The sequence below is a fragment of the Octopus bimaculoides genome, chromosome 3 (genome assembly GCF_001194135.2).
Source record: "Octopus bimaculoides isolate UCB-OBI-ISO-001 chromosome 3, ASM119413v2, whole genome shotgun sequence".
In the NCBI taxonomy this organism is placed as follows: Eukaryota; Metazoa; Mollusca; class Cephalopoda; order Octopoda; family Octopodidae; genus Octopus; species Octopus bimaculoides.
Genome location: NC_068983.1, coordinates 101,946,297 through 101,964,631, shown reverse-complemented (window position 1 = coordinate 101,964,631; position 18,335 = coordinate 101,946,297). Strand labels below are relative to the sequence as shown.

At 35.1% G+C, this 18,335-nt stretch overlaps 1 protein-coding gene across 4 annotated transcripts in view; it reads left to right on the top strand.

The window, feature by feature from the left end:
* Positions 1 to 18,335, top strand: part of LOC106868150 (protein mono-ADP-ribosyltransferase PARP6) — a 189,197-nt gene that overhangs the window by 114,013 nt on the left and 56,849 nt on the right. For all 4 annotated transcript variants that reach the window (XM_014913285.2, XM_014913284.2, XM_052966385.1 and 1 more), the window contains 3 exons: positions 7,203 to 7,381; positions 14,481 to 14,578; positions 16,980 to 17,040. In XM_014913285.2, the coding sequence (XP_014768771.1) occupies positions 7,203 to 7,381; positions 14,481 to 14,578; positions 16,980 to 17,040 (338 nt within the window). The remainder of the gene's footprint in view (positions 1 to 7,202; positions 7,382 to 14,480; positions 14,579 to 16,979; positions 17,041 to 18,335) is intronic.

Below are 18,335 nucleotides of genomic sequence, written 5' to 3'. Positions count from 1 at the left end.
ATATATATATATATATGTAAAAATTGTTGACACCATAAGAATTTTATAAATGTACTAGACAACTTGCACTAATTCTCGTTTTGGAATATTCCGAAGCACACACATAAAATTATGAATGTAGATATGCATGTAAATATTGGGTTGTAAAATCCTTTTGGATAGGAAAAGTCAAAGGCTACCTGTGTGACTCAAGCACACATCTACTGTAGATATGACAGGTATTCAACCATTGTACCAAAGCAATCCTTTGAATTTCTTTATCCATTTTAGTTAATTTCATTCTTACCTGAGAGAATATGTTGTACCCACATCTGTAGACATATAGTTCTTACTGATTTGACTAAAGTTAACAAAAATGAATAGAGATATTCAAAGGGATACTTTGGTACAATGGTTGAACACCTATTATGTCTACAGGAGACCTAGGTTCAAGTACCACAGCCTTTTTCTATCCAAAAGGGTTTTTCAACCCGACATTTACATCTTATTATTTAAAGTTTTATGTGTGTGCTTCAAGATATTCCAAAAAGAGAATATATAAATATATATATATTGATCGAAGTATACAGTATTACATATCCATTACATCCAATCTTATCAATCAGTTTTGTGCTAGAGACTCAATGGAGTGTTAAATAACAGTCCAATTATTTAACCCTGCATTCATCAGAGGTAACTGTTATAGAATGAAAAATGGCTACCTCTGATGAGCTCAGGGTTATATAATCGGACTATTACCTTACACTCCATTGAATACCTAGCGTGAAACCAATTGGTAAGATTGGCCGTAATGGATATATAATACTGTACACTGCGATATGAGTGCATTTTTTCTTGACTTATACTATTAGATGACTTACATGCATATATGTATGTACGTATACATATATATATATATACATATATTCATTGCTTAACATCTGTCTTCCATGCTGGCATGGGTGGGAAGGTGTGACAGGAGCCGGCCAGGCAGAAGCCTGCACCAGACTTCTGCACCTGTTTTGGCAGGATTATTACAGCTGGATGCTCCTTCCTAACACCAATCACTCATACACACACACACACATAAATGCACATATGAACAAAGTTTTTATGCATAGGATTGCTCTGCTACCACATTTATCTTTTGTCGCTTCAAATTATTTCACATCCTTTTACTTCTTAACATTAACTATCACTTTTACTAAGAGGAGGGTTAGCATTTAGAATGCATTTAGCATATATAGGCTGATCTGTTGTGTCACATTGCTCTAAGTTCAAATTCTATCATTATCACCGTACACCTTTAATCTCAGAAGGGTTTTTTTTTTTAATCAAATAAACAAATAAAAACAAGTCTGAATAACTGAATGGGATTTACATTTGCAAAAATCAATAACCAATTTGCAAATATGATTAAGTTGTTATACCATTGGTATTGCAAGTTAATCTCAATGTTTCAAAAGGCTCCTTCTTCAGAGAAAAACCACAGGTTTTTATGTCCCTTTTTTCCTGCTTATTTTTAGAATATGGCTATGCCAAATATGTTAGAAATCATGTCTTCCTGTAGAATACAAATTCATTCAAATTTACTAGTTCACAAAATAAGTTCCATTAAAATATTATAAATAAATTCTGTGATTTATATAACTTTGTCTCTTTCTCTCTCACTCTCTCACTCCCACTCTCTCCTCTCTCTCTCTCTCTCCCTCTATTTTTCTCTGAAAAAAAGGCTTGTCACAAAATTAGAAATACCTCAAAGGCAGCAAGCTAGTAGGGTTGAACCCAGAACCATGTGATTGGGAAGCAAACTTCTTGCCACACAGCCATGCCTGTGCCTAATAAGTTAACAAAAATAAAAATTTGAAGTACCTTATTTGATTAAATATAAAACACATTTTTTTCAAAAAAAAAATCCAAAAAATCACCCCAAGTCCTATATGTAAAGTTAGACCTACATCACATGCTTTAATGCACTAAAAAACTTTTTCATGAATATGCACTCTTGAAATTGCAATGCATCTAATATGCCTGTGTGTCTTTCATGTGAATTCTATACATTTTATAATTCTTTAATATCAAATTCAAATTTTTGATCCCACCAAATATTATGTAGAAATGATTATCTCCTTTGTAATAACTGTCCACTAGGGGAAGACATATGTTTGAATAATACATATATTATTAGGTGGCAAATTATTTGGTCACGGATCAATAACCTAGCCAATGACATTCTACTTCACTGAAACATTTAGATGACTTTACTTTTCTTTTCTTTTCTTTGTTTTTGTGTCTTTTTTCTCTTTCTCTTCCACTCTTTCTTTTTCCTTCTATTCCTCATTTTCCTTTATTTGTTTTCTTTCCTACCTTTATCTTTTTTAGTAGATGCCTTGTTAGGGTAAAGTGTATACTATATTTTCTTTCATCTTTAACATTAAATTTTTGTTCTATCAAATTTCAAATCTTATGTTTTCTCAGTCTATTACTGTAATCTTATAGTAATGTCTATGAAGGTAGCTGTGGTTTATGGCATTGGGGAGTAGCTGAGGAAGTGATAGTGGTAAGACAACTTGAATTGATACAGCCTCAACAATAATGTGAAAATAATATGCCTTAAGTTATGGAGATGCAAAGTAGTAAATTAACTACATATGTGTGTGTGTGTGTGTGTGTGTGTGTGTGTACATATTTATAAGCATAAATGATTTAAATGTGTCCAAGGGACGTTTCTGCTGCATAACCATCATGAAATTGCATTTTCATTCAGTTACTTTCAACTGGTTGTTTGACTATGCAACTTTATTCAAAGTTCATCCACTGACGTGGTCTGAAGTGAACTAAGTGTATGTCAGTTTTAGTTAGCATTATATTTGGTGGATTATAATAGTTTTTGAGTGCAAAAAATGTGAGAGAAAGATTTGGAAATCGGATATGCCTATAAAAACAGCTATGAGATTGACCCTATCCTAATCCTAGGTTTTTGAATTGAGAATATTGGACCTTTAAATTAGGTTTTTTTTTTAAAGATATACTTTGACCTAATATGAAACATTATGTTTTTATTAACACTAATTTAAGATCAGGAAAAATAATTACAAACCTGTTATGGTTTATCTGTATTTATCATTTTGCCAGATGACCACATTACTGATTATTCTACACTGAGTTTCTGACTTAGAATTATCTTTTCACTCAAATTGAGCATAAATATCTATCCACTACATCACTGCCTACTTTATTGGTGATGTCAGTCACTTAGCACTGCACGTAGTCAGGCTTCTTGGTCATTCTGAGACCTTGGCAGTTGTTGAATGAACTAAGATTGTCTAGAGTTGCCATCAGGGCCAAAGTTCAGAAACATTCCCTCTGTCTTTCATCTATTTATTTACTTTTTGGTTGATTGAAATTGGAGAAGTTCTTTTTGTTTCCCTTTCAGAAAATAAATTTCCATTAATACTAATGACTTTTACATTTTGATTGTAACGTAAATAAATTATAAATTATTTTCTTGTCACCACCTCATGTATGGTAGCCTGCACTTAACTGTAAATTCTCCATGCTGAAGACACTCTTGGCAAAACTTTCCAGTGTCATCTTCTTACTGATGTTTACAAAAGTGTAATGTTTGATGTTGTTTATATTGACTATTTTAGCTGTTAATTTATAGTGTATGTATGTATGTACATACATATGCATGCATCATGTAGGTATGTATTAACAGTTAATGTTTTAAATCTACATTATTCAATGTTTCACACATGTTAAACCATATCTGATTCTTTAGGTCCTTTACATCCAAGTGCAGGGTCTCCAGAATTTTAAAGAAAGTTGATGGATAAATTTCAGTCCTGTTAGCTCAGTTCATTTGAGAGATGACTGCTAGGCAACTACTAAGTGTTTGTATTAGTAGCAGCTGAAAAGGGAATAGCTGTAACTCAATAGATAAAAATAGACCTTTGCTTTCATGAAATATTCCAGTTGAAATTTAAAAGAACTTCACTAAAGATACAGTTAAAGTTATGAAACATTACTATCAATTAATGGCTTCAAATTTATATGGAGCTATGTTGATGAAATGGTATGATTTTTTTTTTGTTTTTTGTTTTTTTAAGAGATATGGCATGCTGTTTCAATATGTGCTGTTTTTCCGAGTGGCAGAGACGGTAGCTATATGTTCTGAGCAAATAAGGAGAGCTCTTGTCAGGCATGCCTCAGATTATGTTGGCTAGGTCATTACTTTGATCTGAGAGTCTCTAAATAATATGGAATAGAAAGGTGGAATTTTCCCTATTCCCAGACCTAAAGGACTACATATGTTGAGTGAACCAACCCTTGAATTTGCTGGCTGGGAGCGCTGAGTAATTTTGGAAGATACTGTCATTTAGAGAGTGGGTCAATCTATGACACACTGCCAAGAACAAGCTGAATCTCCAATAAGGACAAATGGATTGATATTAGCAATTGTATGTAGGTGTCCAGAATAAAAACTGCATAGTTGCATACTTTTTACTGTTGTAGCATGTAATATTGAAAGTGACATTGTCTTGGTAGAAATGACTAATCTTTATATTTATAATATACTTATAAAGTTTGTGATATGTATGCTTGGAAAATGGTGTCCAGTGAGGAATAAAATGTTTCTGGCTATCTTCAGAAAGACATCTAAGAAAAAAGGAGGATCGAGTCAGGTTTTTCCTCTTCTTAACTCTCTTCAAGAGCTTTCTACTCAATATTGCATTACCACTTGATAGTGAAAGTGCTGCAATTCTGTTGGACCTATTCATTGACCCTTCTCGTATCAGAATTGATAGCATCAAGGACAAATTTACTTTACCTAACTCATTTTTAGGAGGGTTAATCAGCCTACATTTAGAGTTTATTATTGGAAAGAAAATCAGATTTGTTATCCTTAAGCATGGGGTACCACAGGGTCTTCTGTTTTTAACAGAGTGGCTTACTCTTTTCTTTCTGTGTTTATTTCATTAAACATTGCAATATTAGTTTTTCTATATATTTCGGAGATGAGTTTTGAAGTCACATTAAGCAGCCTGTATATTCACTCAGTTTGATACCATAGATTTGTATCTTTCAATATCAAAGTCCCTCAATCTGGAAGCTTTGGAAGGTAATTCACTAGGATTTATGGACTAGATTTTAAAATAGTCATGAATGTTAGGATGACAATATTATATCACTACAATTCTTACTGAGTCTTCAACTAATGCAGATTTTAGTCACTAACTGTTAATAAAACTGTTCAGTCTCCTCAAAGAGTTGTACAACAATATGCGTATGAAGTTACACACATGCACACACACGCACTCACACACACATACGCACACATCCTCTGCATATACATATATATATACACATTATGTCCTTGAAACATAATGTGTCTGTACACCATTAATGCACACAACTGGGTTCCTCCTGCCACCTACTTCATATTGACATCCCTCAAGGGGCTAAACATAGAGGGGACAAAAAGGACAGACAAAGGCATTAAGTCGATTACATCGACCCCAGTGCGTAACTGGTACTTAATTTATCGACCCCGAAAGGATGAAAGGCAAAGTCAACCTCGGCGGAATTTGAACTCAGAACGTAACAGCAGACGAAATACCGCTAAGTATTTCGCCTGGCATGCTAACGGTTCTGACAGCTTGCCACCTCTTTCTTACCATCCCTCTTTCTTACCATTATCACTCCCACTCATATTTACCATCGACCACCTGCATCCCTGTTCAAAATTTACTATATTTACCTCCTATATACATCTAAGCACCTTCAGCTGATTTTTATACCCATCTCTCACTCGCCACCACTCTTGCAACCTCACTTGCTTGCACACACACACACATGCACACAAACACACACACACACGCACGCAAACACACACACTCACACACACACTCACACACTGATTCTCCCGTCTCTTTTTCTATTTAAGTTAGACATGTTTCCTTGAAGGTACATTCTGGCACCTCTTCAAAGTTTACTGCTCTTTCTGGTACTTCTCTGACCACATCCACCTATGTAAAAATGTGAGATAGCTATGAATTTCTACGTGCACACACACACACACACACACACACACACGCACACACACACACACACTCACACATGCATGCAACAAACCAGTCCCTGCTCCTCCCATCATACATTATTCTCTTCACACTTCACATAAAGCATCTATCTTGTATTCTCCCTTTCAAGCAAGGAGTCTCTATAGTCTTGCAAGTAATAAAATATCCTCACAAATACAGCTGCCATGGTAAAACAAAGTACCCTGCACACTTTATAAAATGATGGTTATATATAAATATGTGTGGGTGTTGTGTGGGTGTGTATGTATATGTGTGTGTATATATATATATATATAAATATATATATATATATATATATGCATGTGTTTGTGTGTGTGTGTATATCATCATCATCATCGTTTAACGTCCGCTTTCCATGCTAGCATGGGTTGGACGATTTGACTGAGGACTGGTGAAACCGGATGGCAACACCAGGCTCCAGTCTGATTTGGCAGAGTTTCTACAGCTGGATGCCCTTCCTAACGCCAACCACTCAGAGAGTATATATACATACATATATATATATATATATATATATATTGAGAGAGAGGGGAGCTATATATATATATACACACACATACATAAATTTAGTAATGTAAAATCTGAAAGAGACAGTCTTCTGTTAGAGGCTTGCAAAACTTTAAGTTGTATGAAACCAAATCAAACTGCTTAAAGTAATATACATACATACAGATATATATACACACACATAAAATATATGTAAGTGTATTTCACAAACATATACTTACTTATTTACATACACTTACACACATGCATATATTCTTTGTATAATAAATTGACATCATCATCATCATCATCATCATCGTTTAACGTCCGCTTTCCATGCTAGCATGGGTTGGACGATTTGACTGAGGACTGGTGAAACCGGATGGCAACACCAGGCTCCAGTCTGATTTGGCAGAGTTTCTACAGCTGGATTAATAGATATTATTAATTATTTACACCAGTGAATTTAGTTTGGCTAAATGACACAAAATGTTTGGAAGCTAACTATAGAATAAAATCACTCATTTCTACACATAAAGATATGATACCAAAATCTACTTACACACATTCATATGCTATTTACTTCAGAATACAAAATAAATATTTTTTTTCTAATGTCTTATGTTGCAGATAATGTGTTAGTATCAACACTGAATACAATGGAAGTATCAGATATTGGATATGATCTGCAGCTGACAACAGATGAAAGCTCGGATTCTTCAGAAAACTCTGAGACCTTTGTCCCAAGTACAGACAGTTCTGAAACGGAGTGTAGTAGTGATGAGAACAATGACTTCATTATGCATGAGGTAAGAAAAATAACTTTTCTGTTGCTTACTTTTTGTTATTGATTAATCAGCAGATTGGAGAAGGGAGAAATGATTATGAGCTTTGTGAATTCTTTCTGGTTATGGGATTTATGTTGTTGCAGTTGACATTCAGTTTAAACTTCTGTAATGTTAATGTCTGCCTCAGCCTACAAGCTCATGATGAAACCAGAGCCTGTCTGGGTTTCTGAAGTGTTTAAATATCTGACAGTACATGGACTCACCTCCAAACAAGACACCAGCCCATTACAAGGTTGACCCTCAGACACCATTAGTATTCATTTCCAGCAATGTAAACTGGAGCAATGTGAAATGAGCTACTCATCGCTCAAGATCATAACGTGCAATCCAGGCAAAGACTTGAATCCATGATCTAACGATCATGAACCTAACACCCCAACCACTAGAGCACACTCCTTCACATGATGTTAATGTTTGTAGAAAATATGGGCAGCAGGGGATTCCAGAGGGTTGCATGTGAAGGAAAACAGTATGAGACAAAAATGCTTAAACATGGACTCATGAGCCAAGACAAAATAGCAGGGACAAGAAATGAATGATAAACAGGTGCAACAATGTGCTAGTTGAGACAAGCAAAGTCTATTGTAACAGCGCTAGAAGTAACAAAGAGAATAAACAGTACATCTATGAGCTATTAGTTGTAATGTATTATTCAGACTAAATTCAACATTTAGTTGGTTTTAGTCTGAAGAGAATTTGGCTAAATTTTGGAATCATCATTATACTTCTTAGTTCTGTAGTTAATGTTTATAATTTTAAAATGCTTCCAGTTTGTTTAATTTTGCAGTAAAATGGTAATATTTGAGGCTTATAATTCCAACATTGTAAAGTTGCAAATATATATGTAATAAACATCTGATACTATTCCTTATACAAAAGCATTTAGTATTCATGCAATGTGGCCATTCATGAATTTTTATAGCTTTCTGTTTAATGTTTAGTAATATTCTGTATAACCTTGGAGATAAATGTTGGCATTGATTAATATAACTTCTGGATTACTGTTAGCATTTTTGATGAATATAAACCATTGGACAAATGTTGCTGGCATCTGTTCCTGTAACTTCTGGTTGTTTTTCTTTAAGTAAGTCTGGGGTAGAAGAGCATGCCATAACCTTTGAAAGCCATTATGGACTAGTGAGGGTGATGTAGCTGATTCAGCTTGAGATAATATCTGCAAGAAAATCGTAGGTAAGGAGACGACTAAGGGCTTGGTTTTAATGTTTGTAACAGGGTGAAAGTCCAAGAATTATCCAGTAGTGTTAAAACAGACTGTATGTTAAGCCTACCATCTCAATACATACTTGTAGCATGACAATACATACAATGCTAATACATACAAGTAGTTGCTGCTAATAAACCATCAATGAAGTTGGATTCATAGCTATGCTGTTAATATGTTGACCTACAAACAAACAATTCGAATGCTGCTAATCACTTCATATTTGATAGCTTATTGGCAAGTAGATAGGATTGAATAATGATGTACATCAATGTGTATTTGTTGTTGTTGTTTTTGGTGGTGGTGGTGGTGGCGGTGGTGCTACTGCTGCTGCTGTTGTTGTTGTTGATGGTGGTGGTATAATGGTGATATTGTTATTGTTGCTGCTTATCCCTAAACCAACCCTGATCAAGCAAACATGTAATCAAAAGCATTCTTTTCATGAACATCACATCTTTTCTCCAGGCCATATTCAATGTGTCCTTTTTGAAGACAGTAATGTGTGGTTTGATAGAGATTTTACTACTATTTTTAGCAGGTCAAATGATTATATAGAATCTTTCTTACTGTCTTGTAGTCTAATTATAATGTGCTGATATTACTCATCAGCATATTGTAAACAAATGCTCCCTAAATTCTCCAAGAACTGAAGAGTTTCTGAATTACTTCTTGATTCTGAAGCATTAACAAACCAAACAACTCTATCAAAGGTAAAACTCCCAGACACTCTGCTGCCTTTTTCATTGTCGTTTGGTCTGAAGAGGAAAAGTAATGCTGATAGCCCGTTTCAGGGCCGCTGTGACAACTGAAAGGTAGGCTATATTCAACCTAATGAATTGGCCTGAATCATTGCAAAAGAGAAATTTGCTAAAGTCACCTAAATACTTACTTAACCAGCCATATCCAGTCCAAATATTTTACCTGTTTTATGTTCAAACCAATCAGATTTTACCTCTCACACCTACCCTAGAATGTCATTCTAAATATAAGCAATCACATCATCAAAACCTTGAAGCTAGAAGATAATGTATGATTAATTTAAAACCATATGAATGAATGATCATCACATTTGACTGAGTAATCAGAAAGCTAAAGGGTTAAACCCTTCATTCCTTATGAAGTGTTTACCATCAATAACTTTTCTTCACTGTTCTTGACTCTGGCTGTTTTTTCTGCTTTTTCAATTCTACCATAGTTTATAGCATTCTCTCTTCTGCTACCTCTTCCCCTTGTGGATTCCCTAAGGAAACGCCTTCGTCTCTTTGATCTTGTTGGTTTTGAATTGTCATTAATGCTTCAGTAACTTTGCTTTTTTTCTAGGTAGGGGTGTTGGCCCTACATAAACCCATTTTTATCTCTAAGAAGTGACAGTCCATATTAGTTCACCCTCAGTTGACCTTCCCTGCATGGGATATCCACTGATATAACTCTCAGAGTCATTGAGACACACAAATCACCAAACTACAAGAATTGGACCATGTGACAGAAAGTGGGAGCATTCAGCTGAGCAATGGATTAACCCTCTTCTTACCATATTTCTGCTGAAATAGGCTGACTTTGATTCAATTGATTTTGAAAATAACTTTGTCGTTATTGGGCTGGTACTTGGAACAAAAATTAGCATGAGATTTTGATAGAAAGTTTTAATTTAGATCATTTTAACACATTAAGCTTGTATCATAGGACCAAGAACAGTCTCAGGTGGGTTAGCATCAAAAGGGTTAAATCTACCTTTCTATTCTTTTCTTTTATTTTTTTACTTGTTTCAGTTATTTGACTGTGACCATGCTGGAGCATGGTTTTAGTTGAACAAATTGATCCCAGGACATATTTTATTAATATCATTTGCCGAGCTGCTAAGTTACAGGTACATAAACACACCAACACTGTCAAGTGGGGATGGGGAGACAAACACAGACACAAGACACACACGCATATGCGATGGGCTTCTTTCAGTTTCCATCTACCAAATCCACTCACAAGGCTTTGGTTGGCCTGCAGTTATAGTGGAAGACACTTACCCAAGGTGTTATGCAGTAGGACTGAACCATACAGCCATAGCCTATGCCTATATTTTTTTTCACCCACAGATAGGTGAGAGATTGTAAGTAAAATCAAATATTGAATGTAAAAACAAAGTAATGGAAAAACCTGCGGCATATTTGAACTCAGAATCTCTGAATTGGGAGTCCAATACATTTATCCACTCCACCACAATATCATTATGCAGCCTCCAAAAGAAAAACAAAACAATAAAAATAAAAACAGCAACAACAACAACGAACAATGTAAATTAATGTAAAACATCATCCATTTAGCAATTCTAATTGCCATGTTTAGATGAAACTTTGCATGTTTTATCTCTTGATCAACAATTAATTAGCAGCATGGAGAATGGGAGAGAGCTTGTCTTCGTTGTTTCTTGTGAGAAATATCAACCATAATGAATTCATCAGCTCTATCGTTTTTCCCTCGTTATTACCTTTCACCTTTACATTTTATTGTCTGGCATTTTTTAAATTTTTAAATTTTTTATATTTGTTTCTGTGTGTATGTTTATATAATTGTTTGTTTGTTTTTTTAATTATTAATAATATTTCCATTGATCTAATTTTATTACTTTCATTGTTTGATGTTTTGTGCGGGTGCATATGTGTGGTGTATGTATGTGTGTTTACACATTTAAATGTTAGAGTTTATCAATAAAAGAGCTGTGTGTATATATGTGTGTGTGTATATATATATATGTATGTATGTTTATCATGAATATGTGTATGCATGTGTGCACACATACACACACACACACACACACACACACACACACACATATATATATATAAAAGATAAGATGACATTTGAATTGCTTGATATGTTTACAGATATTGGTGTGGTTATTGTTCTTGTAATTATTAGCACTTATGGTGGTGGTGAGGGTAGCAATGATGATGGTAGTGGCCATGGTGATGACAGTGGTGATTGTGGTGGTGGTTCTGGTAGTGGTAAAATTATTGTACTGCTGTTGTAGCACTTGTTGGTGATGCCTGAGGCCATTGTCTTTTGTGATGTCAATGATGGTGGCAGTGGTGGTGGTGGTGGTGGTGGTGGTATTGTCCAACTAATACTTTTGATAGCAGAGATGATCTTTATAGTATAGCTGCAGTGATGGTGTAAAAGAATAATGTGCTGCCGTTGTTGTTTAGCCCCAGGTCAACCCCGATCAAAAGGATCTGAAATCAAGATGTCTCAAACATAACTAGCCAGCCTTTTATTCAAAAATACTCTATTCTATGTGTCCTTCCTTTTAAAATGGTTAGGTGTGTTTTATGTGAGATTTTGGTTATGTGTAACAGGTTGAGTTACCATGTAGAAGCTCATTGCCTGTGTTGTTGTTGTTGTTGGTGGTGGTGGTGGTGGTGGTGGTGGTGGTTATCTGCAAGTCATCCTTAATTAAGTAACCAGTTCTTTGATCAGCAGATATGACAATCTCATTTTATTTTCAAATACAACATTCGTCCTTCATGTTTCTGAAGACGACCAGACTATTAGCTTTACTTCTATGGGTTCTTAGTTGGCTTATTAGGCCAATATGCACATAAGATCCATCATTTCAGTGGAGTCACATAACAGCAGAATCAAGACTCAGTGGGGCTCATACTTTCCCTGTTGTCTTCCTTTCTGTAGTTTCTCTGATCATTTCTGTTTCTGAGTGCTGTACTCCAGAGTACACAGCTGTACACCACAGTGAGTGATCTTGAGCAAAACATTCCCAAGTAAACTGCATTAAGTTACATTTTTTCAAGGTTTTCTTGAGAATGTCCTTGTATCTTCCCTTTGATCCACCACATGACCGAGAGCCAACTGCTAGTTCACCATAGATACAGTGTTTTCCAATATAGTATCTTGAGGAATATATTCTCCAATGTGTCCTTTTCTAAATGGGATGTGATTTGAGGCAGATTTTTATGCTATTTCTTGCAATTTAAGTGACCACTTAGAGGCTTCCTCATTGGCAAGCTTTCTAGTAACAGCCATCCTGTCTAATTTTAAGAGCTACAGTTCTTTCTTTTTTAAGATTCTAGGTAGCCTTTGCTGGAGCTGCTGCTGTTGTTTTTTTAGCTTCAGGTCATCTTTGATTTAGTGGACCTATGATCAAAGACATTCCAGGCATGACAAACCAACCATTTTGTATGTCTTGGACTACATTATCCAAAATGACCTTTTAGCTACTATTTCTAACAAGTTAAGTATGCACATAGATGCTTCTCTCCTTGTTTTGAGTTTCCTTGCTGTTTATGATGGTGATGGCTGCAGAGGTTGTTGGTGGCACTATCTGTAGTAGTGTCATAGAGCTATTGTTGTTGTTGCTGGTAGTGGTGGTGGGTTGGGCGTGGCAGTGGTAGTAGTGGTGGTGATGGTTGTGGTGGCAGTGACAGTTGTAGTGGTGTAGATGACAACAGCAACGTTGAGGAGAAGGAGGAGGGTAGATAGATTTGGTGGTGATGATGGCATGCTTGTCTTTGTATTTGTTCACTCACGGCTTGACAACTGGCGTTAGTTTGTTTACATCCTTAGCAGTTGAGCAAAAAGTGACCCATAGAATAAAATAAGTATTAGAGTTGGTTTGATGAACTTAACCATGCACGAGCAACCTTTTTTCTGAGAAGTGGCCCACAAAAGTAAAGGAAAAGTTACGTTCTTCAGTCATACCAACTTATAAGGGCCAGTCTCCCAGTTTCATGGTGTATATATTCCCCACCTGGGCAGGACGCAGATCCATTGCAGGATTACTGATTTTTGCCAGTGGAGTGGACTGGTGCAATGTGAAATAGAATGTTTTGCTCAAGAACACAACACATTGTCTGGTCCAGGAATCGAAACCACAATCATACGGTAATGAGTCCAACACCCTAACCACTAAGCCATGCACCTTCACTTGAAAGGTAAAATTACCTTCTCAAGTCATACCAACTCATAAGGGCTGGTTTCCTGGTTTCATGGCGTATATATTCCCTACCTGGACAGGGCACTGGTCCATCGCAAGATTACTCATTTTTGCCGGCTAAGTGGGACTGGAGCAACGTGAAATGAAGTGTTTTGCTCAAGAACACAACACATCCGGTCCAAGAACCAAAACTACAATCTTACGATCATGAGTTCAAACCCTAACCACTAAGCCACACACCTCCATGAGTGGATCACATAAAACATGATAGTTCATCATCAAGCAGGCAGCAATACTGAAAAAAAATTCAAGGTAATTTTCCATTAGGCATGCCATTCAGGTCTTGCAGGCTACAGTTTGCCTGTGACTGGACTAAACCTTCAAGGCAATACTCCAGCATGGTCACAATCCAATGACAAGAACTAGTAAAAGAGTAAACAATTATAATCAATAATCTATAAACGCCTGTAACGATTAAGTCAGCTGCTGCCAAATGAAGAATACATAATTAATTTTTTACAAGACCCTGCTAATTGCATAGAATTAGGTCTTTATTCATTGCTTTTATCTTTTTTAACTACTCATTGTTTTTATATTATTATTATTAAAATTTTATGCTTTATTTTATCTTATTTTATTTTTTGAAATACATTTTTACTTGATAATATTAAATTGGATTTATTATTAGTGATCCATCTGGCTTCACCCTCATTGTGATTGCTGTTGACAACCTTCTTCATCATCATCATCGTTGTTGTCATCCTTGTCATCATCAACATCACCTCATCCTCACCCTCATCATTGTTGTTACTATCATTGTCACCACCACCACCATTGTTGTCATCGTCATCATTGTCATTGTCATCATCATCATCATCTTTATTATTTATTGGCAGGATCTTGAAATGCTTGAAGAAGTGCAAGTAAATCCAGCACTTGACAAGGACATGGAACAAATAAAAAATTTATTTGGTGAAGAATCCATAACGTACAGGTATGTATATTTCCTTCAAATAACTTGGTCTAATTTTTGTGCAAGTTAAATATTTGCATAGTATTTTTATTCTGTTTTTATACCCATGCTTGCATGCCTGAGTTGATCCTTAAATATTCTAAAATATTTTTACACTTTTTATACCCATTTTTGCATGGTTGGGTTAATTCTTTTGTTAAAAACAATTGTTTTTATACTTAGTTATCTTTCCTACAACTCACAGCTCAACCATGAAGTAGGTGTGAAACTTATCTATAATTAACAATTAAAAACCAGATTCCAAGGGAACTCATTGCAATTTGCTTCAGCAGCAATTGATCTATAATGTCTGTAAATTTGAATACATTTTATGCTTTGCAGTAGCAGAGCAAGGGTTCTCAGCATTCGGCAGCATAGATACTTTTGGTGCATATGACTTAACCCTTTAGCACTGAAAAAAGCCATATCCGGCCTTAATATTCTATCTGTTTTATGTTCGAACTGGCTATATCCAACCTCTCACACCTACCCTACAATGTTATTCTGAAAATAAACAATCATATTGAAATCCTGAAGCTACAAGATAATGCAGGATTAATTCAAAACAGTATGAATAAATAAGCATTATATTTGTTTGAATAGTCTGAATACAGAAGGATAATTAACAAGCATCACACCTTGCTGCTCCCCTTGATGCACCAGAAAGGCATGAAAAAACAAAAGGAATGATCTGAAGAAGGGCTTATCTCAAAAGATTAGAATTTTTATTTCCCAAGATCATACAACATTTTTTTCTCCAAATTAGAGTCTTTGAAGTGTTAGAACTCACACATCCCAACAGGATAGAACAAAAACTGGAACAAGTAACATTATACATGTTGCTCAAGTGGTTCCTGGATTTAAATGATGATATAAGTTTGATAGGAAGAGTTTATTGCCATATTGTAAATAGGTCAAATAACTACCTCAGTATCTAGGTGTCTGTGAATGTCTCATAAACAATTATTTCTCATTGCTTAAGCTGGTGAACTGGCAGAAACAAATGAGCAGAAGCCAACAAGTGAACTGGCACATGGAACAAATGCTTAGCTGCGTTTCTTTGGGCTTTATGTTCTGAGCTGAAATTCCATTGAGGTCAACTTAACCTTTCAGCCAAAAGGCTGAAAGGTTAAGTTGACCTCAATAAAATAAGTACCAACCAAGTATGGGAGTTGATATTATCAACTACTTACTCTCTTCAAAATTACTGGATGTGTGCCAAAATTTGAAAGAATTATTTCCCATTGCTGAGAACATCGGTCAGCAGAAGCTTGTCTAAATTATTAACATTTAGTAAATGTAAAAAACTTAATATTATTAACATTCTATTGATGAATAATCATTTTGATAGTGACAAAGGAACTTTCTATATTAAATATTATGCTTAGATTAGAAATACATGTATTAAGTTTGATTATAACATATTTGTTAGAAATGTTATGATGGCAAAAAATAGGTTCATTAAGACCAGAAAAATAGATCAGTAACAATTGTAGAGATTTGAACAGTGTTTGATCTGATGGATATGCAGTTACAATATGAACTTGTGAGAGTCAAGTCTCATACAAGATATCTCTTGTATCACACTAGACCAAGACACATGAAAATATACTGCTGGCATAGAGATAATAAACAAATAATCACAACAGCACTGAAAGTAAGACAACATTGATGATAATGATGATGATGATGATGACAGCGACGACGATGATGACGACGACAATGATGATGATGATGATGATGTCTGTATTTGCTACAAGAGCATCACTTATACCAAACAAGCACAGGCCAAATATTTCATTGTACAGTAATCACCACTTTAAACATTTGAAAAAGAAGAAAGCTATTAGTTATATCTTGAAATATCTTTCATTTATTTCAGTGTACTTTAATTTTTCATTCTATTTACAGAATATATATATATATAGAGAGAGAGAGAATCAGAAATGCAAACATTATTATTAGAACTAGCAGTGACAACATTACTATTAACACAAACGATTTCCTATTGAGAAAACTATATTCAATGTGATATCATCTTTTTTCAATCAAACACTGGCAACGAAAGCAGGAGTTCTTGATTATATTTCAAAAATTAATTGGTAGTGTATTTTGTTATAAATATACTCTTGAAAAAGTTTGTACAAACAAATAATTAAATAAACAAAAATAAAATAAAATATTTTTAAATAAATTTTTCTGAGAGAATAAATAATGTTTGCTTAATTTCAAATGTTTATATTTCTACACCTTTAAAGTCCCCAAAGAAATTGTTGTGAATCTTGTAAATATAAATGTTTGTTATTTTTAGAGAAACATTTTGAAATTCTATAAAATCAACAATTACAACCTATTTATGCTTTGGTTGTTTTTTTTTTTCTAGATTGTTCACCTATATTGATAATATAGACGTTGAACTCAATATTTATCCAACATTTTTGGAGGTAAGTACTACTTTATATTTCAGTTTATAATTTGTTTGTTTTTCTTTGTTTGTGTGGTTAAAATGGAGATTCAATTTGTGTTAGATTTGGAAAAAATAATTTTAATTTATCATGAGGTTAAGGCATGGCTGTGTGGTTAAGAAGTTTGTTTCATAACCACATGGTTTGGGGTTCAGTGGGACTGAACTATACACCTGCATAGTATAGACCCAGGCTGACCAATGCCTTGTGAGTGAATTTGGTTGACATAAAGCGTGTAGAAACTATTGTATATGTATGAACAAAATTAGAATTCAGCATTCCAACTATGGAGCCCATTGTGACAGAGAAGACTTTGTCAAAACTGTCATCAAGTTAACTCTGACACAGAATGCAAACCACCCAAAATTCGAAACAAGTTTCAGACAGCACGGTTATTTCTTTCACATTATGGGTTCTTTTCTCTGGAAGCACTGAGGGTATGTTTGATTTGATCTGGTTATTATACATCTGTTGTTTGGAACAAAATTGTGCTTGTAACAGTCTATAATGATTAGACTGACTATTATTCACTTTACATGCAGAAATCTATGAAGATTGCTGGGGAAGCAAACCTCAAATATATTAACAAAATATGCATTCTGCATTTAAAATGGGGTTTGCTCTAAAGCTGAGTCACTGCCAGAACTAGAGATGAAGTTTAGGGTGTGGAAGCAAGGTCTAGAATCGAAGAGCCTTAGGGTTAACCTAACAAAAATCAAAGTCTTAGTAAGTCGGAAGGCTGTCAAATCACAAACCCCTTCAGGTAGATGGCCCTACTCAATCTGTAGAAAAGGCATGGGTAGAAACTCCATACGATGTACCCAGTGTAAGTTATGGACACATAAAAGATGCAGCAATATCAAAGGAAGGTTAACCTGGAAGATAATTTTTGTGTGTGGCAGATGCATAGGGGCAATAAACACTGAAGATGTGCAGAAAACAGATTCCATCACATGCCAGGAGGAGAAACTAGAAGTAGTTCATAACTTCCGCTACCTAAACAACCAAGTCTGTAGTGGGGGTGGCTGCTCTGCGAGTATAGTGGCCTGGGCAAAGTTCAAGGAGCTCCTACCTCTGCTGGCAACTAAAGGCCTCTCACTCAAGATGAATGGTAGACTGTATGATGTATGTGTGTGAGGACATTGAAAGAAATAAAACTAGTATGATCCACTGGATATGTAATGTCAGTTTGCATACACGACAGAGAGTTAGCGCCCTAAGAAAAAAGTTGGGCATAAGAAGCATCAAATGTGGTGTGCAAGAGAGACGACTGC